This window comes from Papio anubis, chromosome 13 (genome assembly GCF_008728515.1).
Source record: "Papio anubis isolate 15944 chromosome 13, Panubis1.0, whole genome shotgun sequence".
Taxonomy (NCBI): Eukaryota; Metazoa; Chordata; class Mammalia; order Primates; family Cercopithecidae; genus Papio; species Papio anubis.
In genome coordinates, this window is record NC_044988.1 from 13,914,109 (window position 1) to 13,936,044 (window position 21,936).

The 21,936-nt window shown below is 43.3% G+C and overlaps 1 protein-coding gene across 4 annotated transcripts; it reads right to left on the bottom strand.

Moving 5' to 3' along the window:
* Positions 1-518: 518 nt before the first annotated feature.
* On the bottom strand, positions 519-21,862 carry IDNK (IDNK gluconokinase). Of its 4 annotated transcripts, none has more exons than XM_021927591.2 (5): positions 21,817-21,862; positions 16,456-16,486; positions 15,708-15,794; positions 3,049-3,092; positions 519-1,223 (listed from the first exon to the last, which is right to left on the bottom strand). In XM_021927591.2, the coding sequence occupies exons 3-5, from the start codon at positions 15,735-15,737 to the stop codon at positions 872-874; spliced, it is 426 nt and encodes a 141-aa protein (XP_021783283.2). In that variant the 5' UTR covers positions 15,738-15,794; positions 16,456-16,486; positions 21,817-21,862; the 3' UTR covers positions 519-871. The 4 variants fall into 4 exon arrangements, with proteins under 4 accessions (XP_021783283.2, XP_021783282.2, XP_031509952.1 ...); XM_021927590.2 differs by having other exon boundaries at positions 21,740-21,859; XM_031654092.1 differs by lacking the exon at positions 21,817-21,862 and adding an exon at positions 21,140-21,729.
* Between the last annotated feature and the right edge of the window lie 74 nt (positions 21,863-21,936).

The window sequence follows — 21,936 nt, forward strand, 5'->3', positions numbered from 1 at the left end:
CAGGCTGGTCTTGAACTACTGACTTCAAGTAATCCACCTGCTTCAGCCTCCCAAAGTGCTGGGATTACAGGTGTGAGCCACCGCGCCTGGCCCAAACTCTACTTTTTAAGTAGCAGTGATGTAAGTTTCTACATTTAAATTACACACAGATACATAACACACAACCGCTCAGCGCAGAGCTGGTGATCAGCAGAGACAGTTCGAGTTGACATAATTTCAGGCAAAAGGCAAGAAACTTGGTATTGCTGCTGGTGAGTATGTTTGTATTACGCCATTTAAGGAACTGAACAAAGTTTGCTTGTTCTCCAATGACTACCTTTTGAGACCTTAGCTTAAGAAGTAAGCGGAGATCACACCACTGCACTCCAGCCTGGGCAACAGAGTGAGACTCCATCTCCAAAAAAAAACCAACAAAAAAAGCCACCACTCTGACCACAGGTCCAGGAGAGAGGATTAGGAGGTGTGTGGTGTGCTGGGTGGTGGGTGGATGATGTACATGTTTATACTTCCAACACCAATTTCCAGGGAATGTCAAGGACAGCCAAGTTTCATTTATTTGTGCACATACGGGCATGAGCAAGAATGTTCTAAACAATGTAACAATTTCCAGCATCGATTACAGAATTTCCTCTGATCATGTGATGAATTTAAACTTCAATTTAAGCTTGACTTTTAAAACTCCCCTTCTGCTTCCCGATGAACCAGCATAATCCCTAAAATTACACCCAAACAAGTCTGTCTTGATACATTGGGGTTTGTTTGCCTTTAGAAAAATTTAGAATCTAGTATGGGCAAGGTGGCTGGAACGAGGTTTGGGATGGCACAAATATTTATGCTTAATTTTGTGTGGACCACTGATACAAAATGATTCTCACTTCATTTTTAGAGTTTCCATAATTTTAGCAATTATCTCTGAAACATTTTTGTCCACACTTATTTGGATAAAGTTTTCTGGAGCTGCTGGGGGCTCTAGAGTCTCGAACTGGGACTGCAGTAATTCAGGGGGCATAAAATGTCCCTTTCTTTTGAGTAAGCGTCCAGAGATGACCTCAAACGACCCACTCAGATGGACCACCAGGAGCTGCATCTCAGCCCGCTTTGCTTCCTTTTCCGACTCCTCGCACTTCAGAGCTGCACCATCTTTTCCTTGTGTTAATATGTCTCTGTACATTTTCTTCAGGGCTGAACAGGCTAGAACCACATGCTGTCCCGAGGCTACATCTCTGTTTAAAAAAAGAAAAAAAAAAAAAAAAGGAGGGAGGTTAATTTAAAAATATGAATGAAGACATTTAAAAATAACCTCTGTCAATTCTAGGTGCAGGACTCTAGTCCTACTTCCTGCCAGTGGAAGGCATTAGAAAGTGGTGGTTAAGCATCAGGCAGTACTAACTGAGTTAAAGATCTTCTGCTAGTAGTGAACAATCCTGGGCGAAGGGATTTACCTCTCTGATTGTCAGTTCATCATCTGTTAAATGGGGCTACCTAGCATACTTAGAGCTTTCATAAGGAAAACATTGTTCGAGATCTCTGATATACAGATGTGCTCAGGAAGTGTTGGTTCTGCTTTGATGGATGCCAGACGTTGCTCCGTCTCAGCGTGTGGAGACAGGGCTGCCAGCGCGCCCCTGTGCTATGCAAACAGCTAACTAAGCTCAGGTCCTCTGCAGGATGTTCAGGGATCTGGCTTCTCCCTATTCCTACTCCACAGTGTCTGGGGGAATTGCTAGGTGCAGAGCTGGAGAAAGCGGGAGAGAAGGGAGCATCAGCCTCTCTGTGGGCAAGGCGAGTAGAATATGAGAGGTTTCTAGGGACGCACTAAGGGAAAAACTTGAGCCAGAAACAGAGGCAGTGTGACACAGCACCAGTAAGGGGAAACCAGTGTAGCCAGAGACCACGCGGCTGCTGAGTGTGGGAGGCAGTCATCCTGGGGTCAGGACAGGACTCTGGAGTTAAGAGGTGGTGCATAAATTCTGACTTGGGGCTGGCTTAGGGATTCAGTATAAAGTTATCTTCAGAATGAAAGTTCTGAAGGAAGGGGCCTCCCTTGCGTTTTTTTTTTTTTTTTTTTTTTGCAGCCAATACATGGTTAGCAAACATAAAAATGAAGCCATACTCCTTTTTATGACTATAAAATGACAGTACTGTAAAAATAGACTCTCATGAGTGCATTATGTTAGAGACCCAGGTAGGCAAAAGTTTTCAAACCTTGTAACCCTGAACCGTAAACCCCTAAATCAAAACTCAGCCCATGCAAAGACAGGGCTGCCAGCCATGTCAACGGGTGTGAAAAAAGCAAACTGAATTTTTGTTCATTTAAGTATATTCTAACTTCGTATGGCCCAGACGGTTTTAGATGAATAAAATATGACTTCACCTTAGAAAGGAAGATCCGTAACCCACTCCCTGCCTTTTCCTTATCCTTCTCCATGTCCCGACCAGGATACCACTGGGGTCAGACCCACAGATGGGTAGTGTGGGGGGGACCCTGTTTGCTCAGGGCCATGCTGCAGAGCTGGGCAATATGGACTCTAATCCTGGTGGCTAATTACTGTTCACTCACAAATGACCTCAGGCCTTCCTGGTAGTCAAAGCTTGAAGTAAAGGGAGGAAAAATTGAAGACTCAGATAGGCAATAACAGGAGTGGCACCAGTGGACATTTTTTGAGCACTTACTATGTATTAGGTACTGTTCTACTGCCCACTCACCAACTCACTTACTTCTTACAATAATCTGTGGGTAGGAACTATATTAATTCCCATTTTACTAATGAAGAAACAGACTTATGGAAACCAAATGGCTGATCAAGGCTGCTAGCTAGTAGCTGTGGAGCTGTCTAGAAGGTGTGTCTCCAGAGCCGGATGAAGCTCCGTGCTGTCTGTAACTGGCTGAAATCGTTGTGGTTACTTGATAGAAGTGTAGTCAGTTTTTAGAATCCTTTACCATCAGTCAGCTGTGATTTCAGGAGTGCATTTTTCTTTTCCTGTCTTTTCTGAGGGTTTGCTTTACTTGCTGGCTGTGGCTTATGCCAAGGCCCAGTGGTCTCTTACCTTAGTAAAATGTCATGCAAGTTACAGAGCCATGGAATCCGGTCCTGAAAAAAACAAAACAAAACCAAAAACCCAGACACAACGTGACTTCTCCAGGTATTGTTTGTTTGTAGAGAAACATAGTTATATCGTGTTCACAAACGTTAAGGTCCAGCGAAAGCTCAGTGGTGTGAGAAGCAGGCCGTGCACAAGGCTGAGGGGCCAGCCCCTGGGCGGAAACATTTTCTTTTGACTGGTGTCAGTGGCTCTTTTCATAATAATAAAAATTGCCCTAAAGTACCAGTGTGTATCTCCCCATCTTAAATATGTCCTCCCTGGTTCTGATATGTTTACAAATCTTTTATTGTACTGCATGTATTCTTCAGGTACCTCTGATCTCAAATGCAGAGAGATACACACACAAACCCTTATGTCAGCTGTCCCCTGGTCCTGTTCTTCAAACCCTCCAAAGGACAAAATTCCCTTCAGATAAAAGTATTCCAAGAAATTTATATTTTTGCCAAAGAGAAGACAGAGGAAATTTACGTAGCACATGCTACAGTGTTTCACAAAGAAAGCTTCCTGAGACAAGTAAATTCTCTCCTTCCTGGTGCAAATCCTGATTACTGGCCATAATGCATTGGAAAACAAAATGGAAAAACCTTTCTATTGTTGAAAATTTTAAACACACTGAAAAGCAGACAAAACAGTACAAAGCAAACCTCTATATTACCAATACCCAGCTTCAGCAAGTTTCTTTTGAGACGGAGTTTCGCTCTTGTTGCCCAGGCTGGAGTGCAGTGGCGTGATCTCGGCTCACTGCAACCTCTGCCTCCTGAGTTCAAGCAATTCTCCTGCCTCAGACTCCTGAGTAGCTGGGATTACAGGCATGCGCCACCATGCCTGGCTAATTAATTTTGTAGTTTTAGTAGAGACGGGGTTTCTCCATGTTGGTCAGGCTGGTCTCGAACTCCTGACCTCAGGTGATCCACCTGCCTCGGCCTCCCAAAGTTTTGGGATTACAGGCATGAGCCACTGTGCCCAGCTGGCTTCAGCTATTTTCAACCCACGATTAGTCTTGTTGTACGTATGCCCCCAACCACATCCCACATCCCAAATAATCCCATCCTAGATGATTTTGAAGCTGATTCCAGAAACATGATGTGCTTTTTAAAGTCCTTGCTTTTAGGCATTTGATTACTACCATTTTATTTAGAATTTTTGATTTTATATACTTGAGATGGGCCTATATTTTAAAAATATGGACCATATTAAATGTCAGTATCAAGGCTTTACTAACTTTATAAAATGAGTAGGATAGTTTTCTCTTTTGTCCTGTTCTTTCAAACAGCTTGTATATAATATATCATGTTTGATAAAACTCATCTGAAAAACCCCCTAGGCCTCGGGCCTTTTTTGAGGGGAGATCTTTGATTATAGATTCAGTTTCTTTAATGAGCACTGTATTGTATTCAGGTTTTCTATTCTTGATTCACTTTTGCTAGCTGCAACATTTATGATGGCAAGAAGAGACCACACTTAGACACCTGAGCCACCCTCCCTGCCTGCCCTTCCCATCTCTTACTGCATCCTCTTACTTGGCTAAAGAATAAGGAACCTGGTGGAAGCCAGGCGGCCACACAGCAGGAGCAGATTCAGCTCATTTCAGCCCAGCTTCCAGGCCTCCAGAACCTTGAACACAGTTCATATCTGTAGGTTACACTCTCTGTACAACGTAGTCACTTTTTATCACCTTTATCATTACTTCAAAGGAGTAACATAAACAATCCATGCCCTTACTGTAAATTATACAGCTCTCTGGACCTTCTGCTTCTTAGGCCAAATGCAGCACCAGAATGGTCACATTTTCACTGGGGAAAAAGCAGGTGTCCCTAAGCAGTGTCTGCCACTAGATCACTGCCATCCAACCCCATTTTCCCCACAGTATTGATATTTTTCATTGAAATTATCCAATTTTGTCTAAGTCTTCAAATTTACTGGCATCAGGTTTTCCACATCTCTCTTTTTGTTATTCATCTCAATTGTGCTTCTTTCTTCTTGATCGGCCTCACTAGAGATCTATTTTTATTTTGTCAAACAACTAGCTTTTGCTCATAGTTTATTTTTTTCCATGACATAGCCCTCAGGAGATCCTGAGAACATGTGCCCAGTTTGTTTTCATTAGCATTCATTTCTATTATTTCTTGCATTTATTTTTTTCTACTTGAACTGAACAACTAGCTCATTACTTTTCATTCTTGTCATTTCCCAAAAATGCACTTAGAGGCTAGTTTCCCTCTAAGTAATGTTGTAATTGCATCCCACAAATTTTAATTGATAGTACTTTTGTTGTATATTACTTAATATTCTATAATTTCCATTATGATTTTTAACTTATAAATTATTTATATGAATGTTAATTTTAAAAAATTTTTGCTTATTTTTAGAGTTCCCAACCATTTTGGTGATGTGTGTGCATTTTTACTATTGATTTTACAGTTCATTATAAGTAAAAAATGTGAGTGGTATGATACTGATTCTTTGAAATTTGTGGCAATATTCTTTGTGGTCTAGTACATGTCAATTTTTGTAAATGTCCCACATGAACTTGAAAAGAATATTATTTTTCATTAATGCCTATGTCAGGCTTGATGCATTTATTCAAATCTTCTATATTCTTACTGATAATTTCTTTTGTCTACATCATGTATCAATTTTTCAAGGTATTTAAAATTCCTCCATTAGACTGAGAAGTTGACAGTCCACCCTTCTGTCTTTGTGTGTGTTAGAAAATGTCTTTATTTTGTGCTTACTTGTGAATCAGATTTTGTTAGTTGATGAAGAATTCTTGGTTGCACGTTTTCAATAGTTTGAATAATTATTTCATTTTATTTGGGCCTTTGTTGAGAAGTCTCTTTTAGTGTATTAGGCAATCCTTTAGAAAATATATCTTATCTCTGGTAGCTTTAGGTAGGAAAAAGCCTCTTTGTCTTTGAGGGGCTGTGCAGTATTACTCTTGTCCTGCTCAGGACTTATTTTGCATATTCAGTGTGAGTACTCATACCCTGGAAAGGTGTTATTACCTATTTGAATATTGCCTTTCTCCTATTCTATTTACTTGGGTTCCTTTTAGCTATACGGGAAGTTTGACATTTTATCATACACATCTATTCATTTTTCTTGAGTATTTTCTGTTTAGCTCTCTTCTTCATCCTGGGTAATATGCTCCAATCTGCTTTTCTTCTAATTCACTAGTTCTCTCTTCAGCTGTATCTAGTTTATTGTTTAATCCATCTGTTGATTATTTTTTATTTCTAATATTTTTATTTCATTCTTTTTCAAATTTTCCTGTTCTTGTCTTCCATTTGATTCTATTATGTCTTGTTCTTGGAGTGCAACATCTTACTATTACTGTTTTTGCTGATTCTCTCTCATAGTGGTCCATTTTCCCATGCAGTTTATAGTTTTTGATTGTAGTTTCATCTTCAGCAAAATATATTTTTTTTTCCTTTGTGAAGTCCTAAGTTTTGGAAACACTTTCACAGGCAGTTTCATCAATTCTAGAACAGTTTTATGTCAGTTTATAAGCTTGGTGCCTCTTTGTCATATAATGTGAATTTGGGTGTAGCAGGGGCTCAGGTTTCTCAAGGATCATTGTTTTTCCCCACCTGTGGCCCAGGGAGGCAGCTAGATTTTTTGCTCCTTTTGAATTCAGTGGGTGGCAATATTTTTAATCCTCATTCAAAGACAACCCTTATATAAGGACTTTATATTCTACTACTTGACATCAATGTTAACAACAAGACTTTATGTAAGATACTCAGGTCCAGTTCCATGCTTCATACAGGCTTACAATCTTATCTCCCATCTCTACAGGGTCATCAAAACCTCAGCCTCCTGCCCTCCTGGCTTTTACATAGTCCAAAAATGCAGGGGAGTGGGTTATTCTGGTTTAGTTCAGCCTTGCCACACTTTGATTTTGGCACATGAGATGTTCTCGTTTTGCCTTGGACTTTGGCAATTTTTATTTTCTTTTGATCTTTTCCATGAGGAGCCTTTTAAGCTCTCCAGCTCGGTAACCACCTTTAGCTCCTGGGTATCTCCCCTGGGCTCAGGACATTTCTTATTCAGAGTAATTTAACCTTCAGTAAGTGCAAGGTCATTCTACCAAGGCTATCACTTTGTGCTTAGCAAGTCAAAAACCCTCTAGTTATCTGGATCCACCCTTCATAGAAGGAAGAGGAGAATTAGAAATAATATTTCTTTTTCTTCATATCAAATAAAAGATTATTTTTAAAGCATTGCGTGCTAATGTAGGATTGAGGGTCCTGTAAGTTTACTAAACATGGAACTCTAAGACTTTACTTCCATGCACACACTATTTAACCAGAGATCACTTAGGAGTTCAAATGTAATAGCTACAAAAATCACAAAATGTACAGATCAAATGATGACAGTCACAATTTACACAAATTATAATCTAAATGTCAATAACTACATAATTAACATAAATCAATACTCAAATCACAACAGTTACTGTCATGTATGTACTTAAGAGCTGAAATGTACTTAACAAACGAAACATCTGTTTATGTTAGCAGTTGTCTGGGGGGTGTATTTAGTGGAACAAGTGTGGTTTTTTGTAAACGCAGTAACAAGATGATGAGGCTTACCAGCTCCATATTTGCAGACCACATGGTCAATTTTTATAAACGTCCCACATATACTTGAAAATAATATGTGTTATTTACTTTTCATTAATGCCTATGTCAGATTTGATGTGTTTATTCAAATCTTCTATATCCTTCTCATGATTTCTTTTGTCTGCTTGATGTATAAATTTTCAAGAAAGGTTTTTGAAATTCCTCCATTAGACTGAGAAGTTGACGGTCTGCCCTTCTGTCTTTGTGTATGTCAGAAAATGTCTTTGTTTTGTGGTTAATAAAGCAAAAACTAAAGTTATTAACGTTAGAATATATGAGGAGACTTTATGTGCTCTTGGAGAAGAGTGTAGATATTTAATGCTTATTATTGGCAAGGTTTTCTAGGACATCCTACTAAAAAACTAGATGTTCTGGACACTCTGTGAAGAGAAAAAAAGTTGGACAGTCTACATTTATGCAACTTGAAACCACCATTGCAATTCAGTGTTTTCTGAGCTTATGGTGGGGAATGGGGAAGAAGGCTGTCAAGGATTATAGGCTACAGGGATAATTAGCTGGACTGACTCAGCTCTGCAGTATTTTTTTATGGAAAATTGCCCCTGGGGAGAAGCTGCCCCTTCAAGCACAAATTTGGATTTCCACTTTCCTTTATCCATTTATAAGTGCTTATTGTGTGTGTAGGGAGACCCAGCCACTGTTCTGGGTGCTTTTGGTCCAATACCCTAGACATGATCACTCTAAGTTTGACTAATTCCTAAGGTACCATTTGAACTCATCTTTCTAAATTCCTTTCTTTCTCTTATTCCCCTTGTAATTAGCCAAGCTTTTCTACCACATTTATGGGCTAATGAAGATGAAAAAGACAATACTGCTTACATCAGCTTTTTTTTTTTTTTTTTTTTTAAAAACAACCTTCTTGTATATATTTTCTAAAACAGCTCCTCTGACAGACCGTTGTAATGAAAGAAGGCACTGGGTCTTGAAGCCTCCCACATTAGCAGGAGGTTCTACTTCCCACTCTGGGATTCAATCTTATAAAAACGTGGCACATATTGGCCCACAGGAAGGGAAACAGTGGCCATATACTTGACAAAAAGGTAGAATAAGCATTTAGGGGACTGATTTCTAACCCCGGAGTATGTTTTACATGAAAATGGAGGCATCTGCCTTCAAATCGTAGAAATTATGTCAAGTTCTATAAAGCTATGAGTCAAAGGATTTATCTTCTTAGAGAAAATGAGGGCCACAGTGAGGTGCTTTCCTAAGGACTTGGAAAAGAAGGAAATACGATTGTTCTCTAAGTGTTAAATTTAAAGATCAACAGTTAAAAGGAAGGGGCAGAGATGTGTAAGGTCACGTGAAGGAGTTAGAGTGACTCCCAGGCTAGCAAGGCATCACTGTGATTCAACTTAATATTTTCACATACCTAGAGGAAGCATGTCTGTCCCAGACAGGCTGGGCAGGCAGGAAGGCCAGAGCAGGGCACTGTAGATTGAAATGTGAAGCACTGTCCAGCGGACATGGAGCCTTGGCCACTGGCCTGTGAACATCATATTCTCATTAGCAAGCCTTTTCCTACTAACGCGTGGTCTCGCACCACCAGATTCTTTGGTCTTAACTCTCCCATGTTCACTAAGAAACCTCTGATTGTATGTTGGCTTCTGAAAATGTGGGTACTAATGTGATTGTTACAGGCCACGTAACGGTAGTATTTCTTTTGGTACATTAATCAACTGGCATTTTGATTTATGCAGGAACTTGTAAACCTGATTAGTAGGGGTCTCACATGAGAGATGAATCCATATTCAATGTGTTGACAATATCAAGGGGGCTGGGCCTGCAAGACAGAGAGCCAGCCCTGAAGTCCCAGTTGGGTAGTCAACCAGCCTTTTCCAAGGTGTTCCCCTTGTCACTGTAGAAGTCTCTGGCTGGGACTTTAAGACTTTACTTAAGACTAGTGCTGTGAGCTGGGGATCTCCATTCAGCAAGAAGAATGCTTTAGAAGAGGAAGTGATTGGAAAGTTCTTGGGACTGAATGCTAATTTACATGATCACATATCTACTTAGAGTTAAGGGGCAATTCGAACTATGAATTAGGACCAACTCAGAGATGAAATACACAGAACAAAAATATTTTTTTTTTTGGCATGAGTAAATGTTCATAATGAGTTTGGGGTGAACCAAAGAGAGAGGACAATTTGTTTAAATATGAGAATTTCTTTCTTATTAGCATAGGCACAAACTTGCATTTTGCTCTTTTGCTCAGATTATACATTCTGCCATTCCATCTGCACAAATATTTCTGTTTGCTGGTGCTGTGGAAATGGAGATCAATCTCTGTATTATTTTATGGCTTAGGAAGCAAATACACTTTTCATTAAGCTGAGTGTTGACTATCTTATTCATTATACTTTCTATGTGCCTGAAATATTTCATAAGAATGAAAAAAATTAAAAATTACAGAAAACATATTTGGGTAATAAGTTTTCTATCTTGCATACAAATAAATAGAGCTTTACTTTGAATACATGTTTTTTCATTGTTTTAATAGTGCCTTAATGGATGATTTAGTCAATAATAAAGCACATTGCTTCATCTAGTCATAATAAAATTTTTCAGAATCTCAACTATGAAAGCCATAATAAATATAAAACTATTTAAACAAAAATAGGTGCTTTTAGACATCCGCCCTATCGGAATTTATGGCAGACCAGACTAATGACCATGTACTGTGTGCATCAGTCATAAAAACAATAGGGAGGGTTGGAAATAAAACAGTAGCACTTTGAACGTGATTCCTGAAATTTCCAAATAGTGAATCATAATTCAATGATTATGAACTTTCCTTGGAGGCTCCCATGAAGCCACAAGGAGAAAGGTTTTTCCAAAGCAGCGCCAGTGTGGAAATTCAAGTTCTAGTGCCTGACCTGCTTCAAGCCAGGGCACCATGCCAGTGCCGTCATGACCCTTTCAGTCAGTGCCTCAAACATCCTTAAGGCCTAACCCCTATCATGGATGCGCTTGCGGGGAACTGCCCCTCTCCTGCTGTCACTCTCACCCTCTCTCTGACCCTTTTCTTTCCATTTAACCAACCTTGATTCACTGCTTGTGAATCATTTGTTTAATGGTTGGATGATCAGGGCCTTTAACACAGTAGGAAAAGTATGATCTTTGAAGTCAGAAAGACTCCCCTTGCTGTGTGGCTTTGCTCAAGTTACTTAATTTCTCTATGCCTCTCTTTGTTCATTTGTAAAGTTGGGATCGTATATAATTCATTGAGCTGCTTTGGGATTTAAATAAGAAAAGGAATAAACTATTTTTTGATTGATTTAACAGTTGAAATAAACAGTACTTATTTCCAACTCTGAATTTTTGAGTTTAAATTCACGAATTTCATAGGCACTGGGCCTTAATTCCACAAACACTAAATGTTAATACATGCAAAGCACCATACTGAGTGAGCACTGGGGATAAATATGAATGGTGTGGTTCCTATCCTCAAAGGGAAGAGGCAAATGAGTAAATAATCTATTAAGTTACTTGCAGGGCAGTGATGAGGGCTGTAGGAGATATACTAAGAAGGGCTGTGATAACACAGCAGGAGGACAGGCCTTTTTTTTTTTTGAGACGGAGTCTCACTCTGTCGCCCAGGCTGGAGTCTTGGGTGGGTGGTCTCACTGCAAGCTCCACCTCCTGAGTTCATGCCATTCTCCGCCTCAGCCTCCCGAGTAGCTGGGACTACAGGTGCCCGCCACGTGCCCAGCTAATTTTGTTTGTATTTTAGTAGAGATGGGGTTTCACCGTGTTAGCCAGGATGGTCTTGAACTCCTGACCTCGTGATCAGCCTGCCTCGGCCTCCCAAAGTGCTGGGATTACAGGCATGAGCCACTGCGCTCAGAGGACAGGCCAATCTTGATCAGGCCTTGGAAACAGTAGGCCTTGGAAAGAGTAAATCTTGAAGGATAAAGAGAATTTCAAGACCTTGACTGGCCTGCTAAGGAGTGTGGACCTTATTGTAAGGGTGCTAGGAAGGACCTAGACACATGAGATCCAAATTTTATGTTCATAATGAAGAAAGGGGGCAATTGAGATCTCTCTACAGTGAAGAAATTGGAACAAGGTGATATTAGAACAAATTCACTAAGCTCTGCGCCTTCCAAACAGTTACTGTGGACAATATAATAAATTATGAAAATCAAACACACACACACAAGTCTTAGGGGAAAGAGATGAGACAATCCAAATTAGCATCTCTGCCTATGGCTCTGATGTTCAAGGTTTTCACACTCCAGATCAAGCTTGTACAACCCACAGCCTGCAAGCTGTACTGCGGCTTTGAATGTGGCCCAACATAAATTCGCAAACTTTCTTAAAACATGAGATTTTTTTTGTGATTTTTTTTGTTTTTTTTTTTTTGTTTTTTTTGCTCATCAGCTATCGTTAGTGTATTTTATGTGTGGCCCAAGACAATTCTTCTTCCAATGTGGCCCAGGGAAGCCAAACAACTGGACACCCCTGCTCTAGATAGTCCCTACATGCAAGGATGGGGAAGGCAGTGCACTCCCGACTCCCAGCCCAGTGCTCGGAGGTGAGCATAATGAATGCTCCAAGAAGGGTTAAATCAGAATGTCATGAGGCTAGAGAAAGCTTTCTTGGCCTATGGAAACATCTCGAGAAATTAAGTGTCTTTTGGCAGGGAATGATGGGTAGAGAACAGATAATGGTAGCATATGTGTGGAGAGAGACGGAAGGAAGGTGGGAAGTAGGAATGGCGGGGAGATGGGAGTGTTTTACCTGACGCAAAAGTATATAGAATGTTATATACTGACCACCCTCCAAAAAGAAAGAATAATAATTCCAAAATTCAATTCATAGATATTTTTGGAAGATGAGACCAAGGGTGATATAGTTTATGAAAAATTTTTTAGTACTTTCCAAATTTTCTATACAGGGCAAATATTACAATTATAATCAGGAGATTTTTTTTCAGGATTTTTTTTTCTTTTCCAGAAAAACCCTCTTTTTAAAATAGACTTTGAAGTTGAAGTCTACTCAGTTGTCACTGCAGGCTCAGATTGGACACTGAGGGCCGGGCGCCTAGGGGAGACTCACTGACTAGCAGCTTTGAAATTCTTTATTATTAATATCATGATAATGCTAATAATTTATCACAGCTTGGGTAGACTGTTTCTAGACTGGCACTGTCCAACACAGCTTTCTGCAATGATGTTCTATAGCTGTGCTGCCCAATAAGGTAGCCACTAGCCACTCACGGCTACTGAGCTTTTGAAATGTGGCTGGTATAACCCAGGGACTAGATTTTACATTTCATCTATTTTAATTAATTTGCATGTATTTTTTTCAGACAGGGTCTCACTCTGTTCCTCCAGGCTGGAGTGCAGTGGTGCAATTACAGCTCACTGTACCCTTGAACTCCCGAGCTGACGCCATCCTCCCACCTCAGTCTCCCCAGTAGCTGGGACTACAGGCATGCACCACTGGCTATTTTATTTTTATTTTTATTTTTGTAGAGACAGGGACTTGCTATGTTGCCCAGGCTGGTCTCAAGCTCCTGGCCTTCAGCCTCTGCCTCCCAGAGTGCTGGAATTATAGGCTTGAGCCACTGAGCCTGGCCTAATTAATTTACATTTAAATAGCCTGAGGGAGCCCTTAACATGTTCCACTCAGACTGCAGCTTTGAGCCCTCTGAACACAAAACTCTCCCTACATCCTCCCTAGATTCTTTCTCAAGGGAGAACCAGGGCCTCTGCCTTGAACATGGACATGCTTTGATCCATCCACAGGGGGCTTTCCTCAGCTCTGTAGCATGGGGGCAGTGTGGGGAGGGTGGAGACCGGTTACCACGGCAACCAGGAGCTGTGTTGGTGCCAGCACAGCTGTGACCCATATCTTCAGTCTTAGACTCATTGGATTCTTATCAAGAATGAAAATCATCTGTCATTCTACCTCTTAAGAATGTAAACCATCTGTCGTTCTACCTCCTCCTCTCTCTATTTTGCTTATCTCTAAGGTCTGGCTAGCTTGTAGTTTTTTTTCCTGAAAAAATTTAGTAAGTAACTTGTGTTTCTTCCAGTAATCTTTTCTCCTGTACATAAATTTCTCTTCTGAATTCTACCCCCCAATCCATACAGTCCACTTAACAAGCATCACTTGTGAAGAAGAGGAAGATTACAGAAATTCCATTTTAAAATCTATCAATTTTGGTTGCTTTGTTATTTAACTTACCTTTTATTTGCAGTCACCAAACAGAAACCTAAAATAACACTGGCACAGTCACAAAATTATACACTCCCTTAGAAATGGTTTGTTATTGGCGTATATATATGATTTATGTTGTGTGTGTATGGTTAGTAATAATAATTTTAAAACGTGATATTTGTTGAATGCTATAGGCACTTTTCTGTGCATATTTTTTGTATTATCTCATTTAATGCTCCCAAGAAGCCAATCAAATAGATCCTGTTAACATTCCTACCTCACAGGAGAAAAACGGGGCACAGAGAGACTAAGCCCTTTGTCAAGGTCATACAAGCCTGGGTGGTGGAACTAGGTTGCCTATGTTTATTATCTCTAGTTTAGTATCAACATGATTACTACTCTCTTTTATTACTACTCTGTTATACTATTATTACTCTCATTATTATTACTCTCTCTTTTATAGTTCTGTTGCCCTATCTTCTAAAATCAAATGTTGCAAACCTGTGATGATTCCAGGCCCGAACCTCTACAAACTCAAGCTGCACCCCCAATAACAAAGAGAAGTGCACTCTTGGGGTGCTCTAGAATAGACCTAATAATGGTTTAATGGCTCACGGCACAAAAAAGAAAAGATAGTGAGCTAGGGAAAGGACACCTGGGGGTGAGCCCAGCCCCACTGAAAGTGAAAACAACAGTGTTGGTCTGTGGCCAGTTCCATTCGTTCTTGCTCTTTGGACACACTTAGTGCGTGGCCCCAGCCTTTGACCTGCCCTCATCTCTCCTGAGTTACGGCCAGTTATGCCAGCGAGGACAGTTTGTAACTCTGGTGTGAGACACTCTAGGGGATGGCCTTACAGCCTGCACACAGGAGAGTGCTGTTCATCCACTCATTCACTCGAAAACATGCCACAACTATTTTGTGATGTTTACTATGCGTCAGGCCCGGGGGGTACAATGGTTAACAGGAACAGCCACAGTCCCTGCCCTTTTAGGGGTAAAGTCTAGTTGCAGAGACAAACATTAATCAAATTCTCAGACCGTCAGTTGTTGAGCTGCCACAGGGACAAGTGCAACAGTGAAATGGCACCATGAGAGTCCCTCATGGAGGTTTCACCTCCCTGTGGAAGTGGCATGGGTGCTGAGAACAAAGGATGAGAAGGGCTAGCTCAGGGAAGAAGGGAACAGGGATACAAAGGCCCCATGGGAGAAGTGTTTCAGTGGGAGGGACTGGAAGAGGCCAGGGTGCTCCCGTGGAGATGGCGGGGGGCTGCATGGTTTCGAAAGAGGCTGGAGCCATATGGAGGCCACGCCACGCATGCTTAGCAGTGTAGGTGTTTGGTCTTGATCCTGAGGTTAGTGGGAAGCCTCTACCGGGTCATAGGCATGACCAGATTTGAGTTTTCAATGATCACTCTGGCTTTGGGGTGAATGCCAGAGTACGGTGATGGTAGCAGGCTGACAGCACCTGGGAAGAGATGAGGACTTCCCCATGTATGAGGCACAGGGAGCCTCTGCCCTCTCAGGAATTACATTCTGCAGGTTAAAATCCCACAACAAGGTGTTCTGGCAGAACCTGTTCAGGCTGGGGCAGAGGGTGGCAGTGTTCCTGGGCCCGAGTTCAGACAGTTGTTCAGGACTGGAGCTAACATACGTAGAGGATCTACTGGGCACCTGGCTCTCTGAAGCCCCTGTACAGTGACCTTAGGACTCAGGAACTCTACTGCACCAAGTGCTGTAGAGATCTCATCCTGTCACCCAGGTGGAACACGTGTGATGGACACAGACAGCAACTGTTACCTGGTCATCGAGCGGTATCCCTTTTCCCATCTTCTTTCGATTTTCCTCCGGGTGATAGTCATCAGCATCATAGAATTTCCATCCCAGCTTTAAGAACAAAGTGAAAGGGTGTATGTGGCAGGCAGATGGGCCAATGTGACAGTCATTGTGGGGTTACTAACAGGCAGGTGTAGAAACAATACCACCTGCTGGTTCCCATCAACCCCAAGGACAACCCCCAGGAGGGGAGCACCTTGTCATGCCGTTTCACAGCCCCCACCACTGGGGCCGCCACAGTCTCCTTTAATTCATTACCTTTTTGTGTGTGTGTGAGACAGAGTCTCACTCTGTCGCCAGCCTGGAGTACAGTGGCTCAATCTCGGCTCACTGCAACCTCCGCCTCCCGGGTTCAAGTGATTCTCCTGCTTCAGCCTCCCGAGCAGCTGGGACTACAGGCACACGCCACCATGCCCGGCTAATTTTTGTATTTTCAGTAGAGACGGGGTTTCACTGTGTTGGCCAGGATGGCCTTGATCTCTTGACCTCGTGATCCGCCCACCTCGGCCTCCCAAAGTGCTGGGATTACAGGCCTGAGCCACCGCACCCTGCCTATTCATCGCTATTTGTAATCACCAAGGAGAAAAATGAAATTGCTCCAATGGGGTTCAAAGCCATGTGGAAGTGTCCGTACAAAGCAGAAAAAAGAGATGCAAGGAGACCAGAACACAATGGGACACGCACTTGGAAGGCATTAGGACAGGTTACTAACCTCAGATGCCAGCAGGGCGCCCACGGTGGATCTGTGGAGAGGACACAGATGTTCCCATTACTGCCCTGCCCAATGTGTGGAGCTTCCTTTTGTGCAAGGATGTCTGGGAAAGGGACGGCTGCCCTAGCAGGAATTTAAACACCAATCACGGTGTAATCCTAAAGCAGTGATGCCCGTGACCCTGGAGTCTGGAGATTGGCCTTAGCTGATCCCCGCGAATGTCAATGAAGAAATAATTAGTTAACACTATTTTTTTCTCAAAAGGCGATATATAAGATCTCATTAAACCCAAGATTTTTCTTCAGTAATCAGTTTTTGGTCCCTGTTGCATAATTTTGTGTGTGTGTGGGGGGGAATGTTGAATTCATAAAGTCATCAAATTCTGTTGAGAATATTGAGTGGAGGGGTCTGATGGAGGATTTAATCTCTAGCAGCACCCATGTAAAGTTCAGGGCACTCATAAAAGCATAAAAACATTTTTGGAGTTTAAAAGAGACACACTCCTAAAATAAAGGACATGGGTCAGTATCTCACGGATCACCAGCACTTGTTAAGACTGGGAGTTAAACGTTCTCTGTGCAGAGCATTTGGTAACGATCTGTCCATACTCTACCAGGCGGCATGTGCTAGTGAAAGGGGCTCGGGACTCGGGACTGGAGATGGGGCCACAGTTGCCTTCTGCCACTAAATGACTGAGTGATCCCAGCCCAGTCACCTGTTCCTTTAAACCTCAGTTTTCTCACCTGTAAAACAAGGGATCTGAGCCACACAATGTATCCATCCACCTAAATTTCATTTGTTTATTGAGCACCTACCCAGGATGTAATGGTAAGCTCACTGAGACATGGCCTTAGCCATCCTAAACAGTCTAGTACCACAGGGTAGGGGTGGAGGCCAGCAGACAATGACCCATATAAGTGCTTTCTTGCTTTCAGTGTTTAGTGTTGCCCAAATGCCGATTATTTAAGCACCATCTTCGTAATTTTTTACCTATCTCCATGCTGTTTTATCATGCCCTCTTAAATTTTGCATATCACCTCAACATTTTGATGTTTTTATTTAATTGCTTCGCTTTTAAAAATTAAATAAGTGTGTTAAAGAAGGAAACTTTCTTTCATTCCCTTACACAAGAAGCTATCATCACTTGCCTTGAACAGAAGGCACCTGAAAAGCTGTATGTAATGAAAACAGAACAATGTGATTAAATTCTAGCTGGACACTGTTGCCTAACAAAGGTCCTCTTTCTTTCAGCAAAAAGCCATCAGAGAGGTGTTAGACACACTTGTACCAAACTGAGATCTGCTCCTTGATGTAACCAAAGGATTGCGAGAGCAATGAAACCTTTCCCGTTATGTTCATTCTATTGAAGGCTGCTCAGCGAGACATGCACCCTATGGATGAACAGACCATCCCGGCCAATCTCCACGGCTGGTGAAGCCAGAAGTATGCATCGCAGAAATCACACTTAAGACCAAGTTAGGTTGGGCGCGGTGGCTAACGCCTATAATCCCAGCACTTTGGGAGGCTGAGGCAGGTGGACTTTGGGAGGCTGAGGTAGGCGGATCACTTGAGGCCAGGAGTTTGGGACCAGCCCGGCCAACATAGCAAAACCCCGTTTCCACTAAGAATACAAAACTGAGCTGGGCGTGGTGGCACACACCTGTAACCCCAGTTACTCCGGAGGCTGAGGCATGAGAATCGCTTGAACTCAGGAGGCAGAGGTTGCAGTGAGCTGAGCTCACACCATTGTACTCCAGCCTGGGCGACAGAGTGAGAGTCTGTCTCAAAAAACAAAACACCACCGCCACCACCAACAACAAAAAGACCAAGTTAGATTAGCTGTGAATGAATATGCCATCCAGTATTCATAATCTGAAAGTAGATCTAAAGAGATGTGGGTGAAGACTGTCAGGAAGAAGATGGGAAACGAAAAACCACTGTCTGGACTCTTGAATATGCACCAAAGACCCTGGCAGAAATAAGGCACCGTGCTGGGCCCCAAAATACTGGTCAGACCCAGGATTACAAATCAAGATTTGGGGTCTATAGGTCTCCCAGTGAGTTGGTCTAAATCAGGAGCAAGGGACTTAAAAAGACAACACAGGCCAATGGGGGAGAAGGAAGGGATGCAGAATCAATGAGAAAGACATTCAAAAGGTCTGAGCTTGTTTCATCAGCAAAGAGAAGGAAACCTGGGAGGAGATGTTAAGGGTGGCTTCACTAAGACTGTGAAAATATAAAGAAAACTAACAACACTGCCACCTATTCAAATGCCTGCCATCTTCCATCCATTTATTCATTCATGAAGTCATCAAGTATTTAGTGAGTACCTACAAAATGCCAGGAACTGTTCTAGACACATGTATCAGTAAACAAAAAAGAAAATGATCCTCTACATTCAGGTGGGGGAAGACAGTAACAAACTGAGTACTTGAGGTCACTGTGTTTTAACAGTGTTATAAATGGAGTCTTTCTGTTTTGAGACTATTGTTTTCTTCAGCCATTACGCATGACAAATATTTTTCTAAATGTTATGGAGTATAATTTTTAAATCCTGTAGGGCTTCAATAGGGGTTCACAAAGTCACTAAAGAACTTGATGTTGCTACATCCAATGATGAATATAATCAAGTCTCAGTCTTTTTATTACTCAGCTAGTCAATAACATTGAACACATCTCCCTGACGCTGAGCCACCAGAAGGCCCCAGGGTTCAGTTCTTGGCCAGCTTTTTATCTATACACACCCCTTTGGTGATCTCAACACCTTAGGTCTTTAAGTACACCCACACAACAATGATTCCCACCGTCAGATCTAAAGTCCCTCTCCTCTGAACTTCAGACTTGGACATCCAACCACCATCCACTTGATGACTGACTGGCTGGTGAAACTCACTATATCCCACACTGAGATTCTGAGGTTGTCTTCCAAATCTGCTCTATCTACTGATTCCCCATCGCAGTTTGAGGCAACTCCCTCCTTCCAATTACCCAGGCCTAAAATCTTTTTTTTTTTTTTTTTTTTTGAGACGGAGTCTCGCTCTGTCGCCCAGGCTGGAGTGCAGTGGCCGATCTCAGCTCACTGCAAGCTCTGCCTCCCGGGTTCACGCCATTCTCCTGCCTCAGCTTCCCCAGTAGCTGGGACTACAGGCACCTGCCACCTCGCCCGGCTAGTTTTTTGTATTTTTTGAGTAGAGATGGGGTTTCACCGTGTTAGCCAGGATGGTCTCGATCTCCTGACCTCGTGATCCACCTGTCTCGGCCTCCCTAAGTGCTGGAATCACAGGCTTGAGCCACCGCGCCCGGCTGGCCTAAAATCTTGAATCATCCTTGACTTCTCTCTCATCTTCTTACACCCCACATCCAGTCCACAAACACATCTTTCTGACTCCGCCTTCAAAATATTGCCAGCATATGACCACATCTCTTCACCTGCATTGTTTCTGACTTCATCTCTCATCATGCTTCCCCTCACTCAGCCACAATGGCTTCCTTCCTGCTCTTTAAAGAAGCCAAGCCTTAGCCGGGCATGGTGGCTCACGCCTGTAATCCCTGCACTTTGGGAGGCCGAGACGCGTGGATCACCTGAGGTCAGGAGTTTGAGACCAGCCTCGCCAACATGATGAAACCCCATCTCTACTAAAAACACAAAAAATTAGCTGGGCGTGGTGGCGGGCACCTATAATCCCAGCTACTCTGGACGCTGAGGCAGGGGAATCGCTTGAACTCGGGAGGCGGAGGTGGCAGTGAGTGAGCTGAGATTCCACTACTGCACTCCAGCCTGGGCAACAGGAGTGAAGCTCCATCTCAAAAAAAAAAAGAAGCCAAGCCTCAGAACCTTTGCATCTGCCATTCCCTCTGCCTCTCCTGCCCTTTGCTCAGCTATCCACATGGCGGACTCCTCAAGTCTTGCAGGTCTTTGCTCAAATGCCACTCCCCCAGAGGAGCCTTCCCTGACCACTCTGCCTGGCACCCTTTATTCCGCTTACTCCAGAGCATCTCACCAATTCACACACTACATATATTCATTTACTCTGTCTCCTATGCCAGAATGTAAATCCTTTGAGGGCAGGGATTTTATCTGTCCTGTTCACTATATGACAATGACATAGAGTAAGGATTGAGCTCAATAATTACTGAGTACATGAATATCACAAGCTATACATCATAGGGATTAGACCCCCCTCAACTGATCCAAGACTCAGAAGGGTACATGAATTACCCAAGCTCACATAGCCAGACAGCAACAGAACCAAGACCTAGGGCTCTTCACTCCTGTTACATCACACGATGGCAATGATTTTACATTCTCCAACTGATTCAAATCATATGGCAGCTAGGGATTTGGGGCTCCATGTTTTATTTCAATTTCAGTTCAAGATTTCTTTTCTTTGTGGCTAAGAACCCTACAGCAATTTTGGAAAGCAAAACCCATCTACCTGGAGTAAGTCTTTACACCTGACTACACGGGCCACAACATGGGCCGTTCCTGATTCAGAAAATTCTAGAAGGGTCCTATAGGCCCTTGAAGGTTATAATGTTTTAGGTGATCAAGTTCTATCCTTTGCTGCCTGTGGTCGAATGCTGCAGCAGCTGTCTTTTATGATAAAAGGGCACGGTTAGATTTTGGTTTAAACAGGAAGCCAAATGTTAACTCCTCAATCTCCAAGTTAGCACACTGGGCTACCTGTGTGGTTTCCACAATTCTCTCCTTTCTTTCCAGACCTTCAGGAGCTACTCTCCATATTAACGCTGTCTCCTTCCGGGTTAAGCTGATGAAAGGAAGGGGAAAACGATTCACTTCACAAAATCTAATCGGAGAAGTCCAGGGCCTCACAGGAGGAGGCCGCTGTGTGTTCAGATGGCCAAAGGTCCGTGAGAGCCTGGGCCGTGGTTTGCGTCCTCTTGCTAGAGGCCGTGCACCCTCCCGCCTAGCCCCGACGAGGCGCCCGGAAACCGAGCCCCGCGCCGCTTGCTAGGCCTCCACTGCGCGGCCCCGCAGCCGCCTCTTCAGGAGCGGCTTCCTCCCTGAGCATGCGGTCGCTGCAGCCTCCCTGTCTTAGAGCGGGAACCCTGGGCTCGGATGCGGTCCCAGGATGGGCGCTCTGCTAGCAGGCTGGAGGGCGGGGAGAGTGCGCGCAGCCGCGGGCCTCGGTTTCTTCATCTGCAAAGGGAAGGGTGGGGGGTCCCCACGACCCCATTTCACCGGCAGGGACGGCGACACGTCCGGCCTCCGCCGCGCCCGCAACGTCTCTCCCGGGCGCCCCCCGCCCTCTCCCGGACCTACTTCCCCGAGCCGCTCACGCCCATCACCAGCAACGCGCCGGGCGCCGCCATGACCCGAGCCTGGCTCCTTCCAGTCACCTTCCGGGCCCTGCCGTCCCCGTCCTTCCCGGTGCCCGAGGGGCGGAGCCGCTCCCGCCCAGGCAGGGCGAGTGAGGGCTGTGCCCCTCTGCGCTCCCCCGGTTTCCCCGCGCCCCTTTT

Coding starts and splice junctions, on each gene's coding strand:
- IDNK (XM_021927590.2), bottom strand. CDS start 21,789: ATGGCGGCGCCCGGCGCGTTGCTGGTGATGGGCGTGAGCGGCTCGGGG. Junction 3,093..15,707: donor GGATACCGCTCGATGACCAG/GTAACAGTTGCT, acceptor TGTTTTTTTCAG/GACCGGATTCCATGGCTCTG. Junction 1,224..3,048: donor TTGCATGACATTTTACTAAG/GTAAGAGACCAC, acceptor TTTTTTAAACAG/AGATGTAGCCTCGGGACAGC.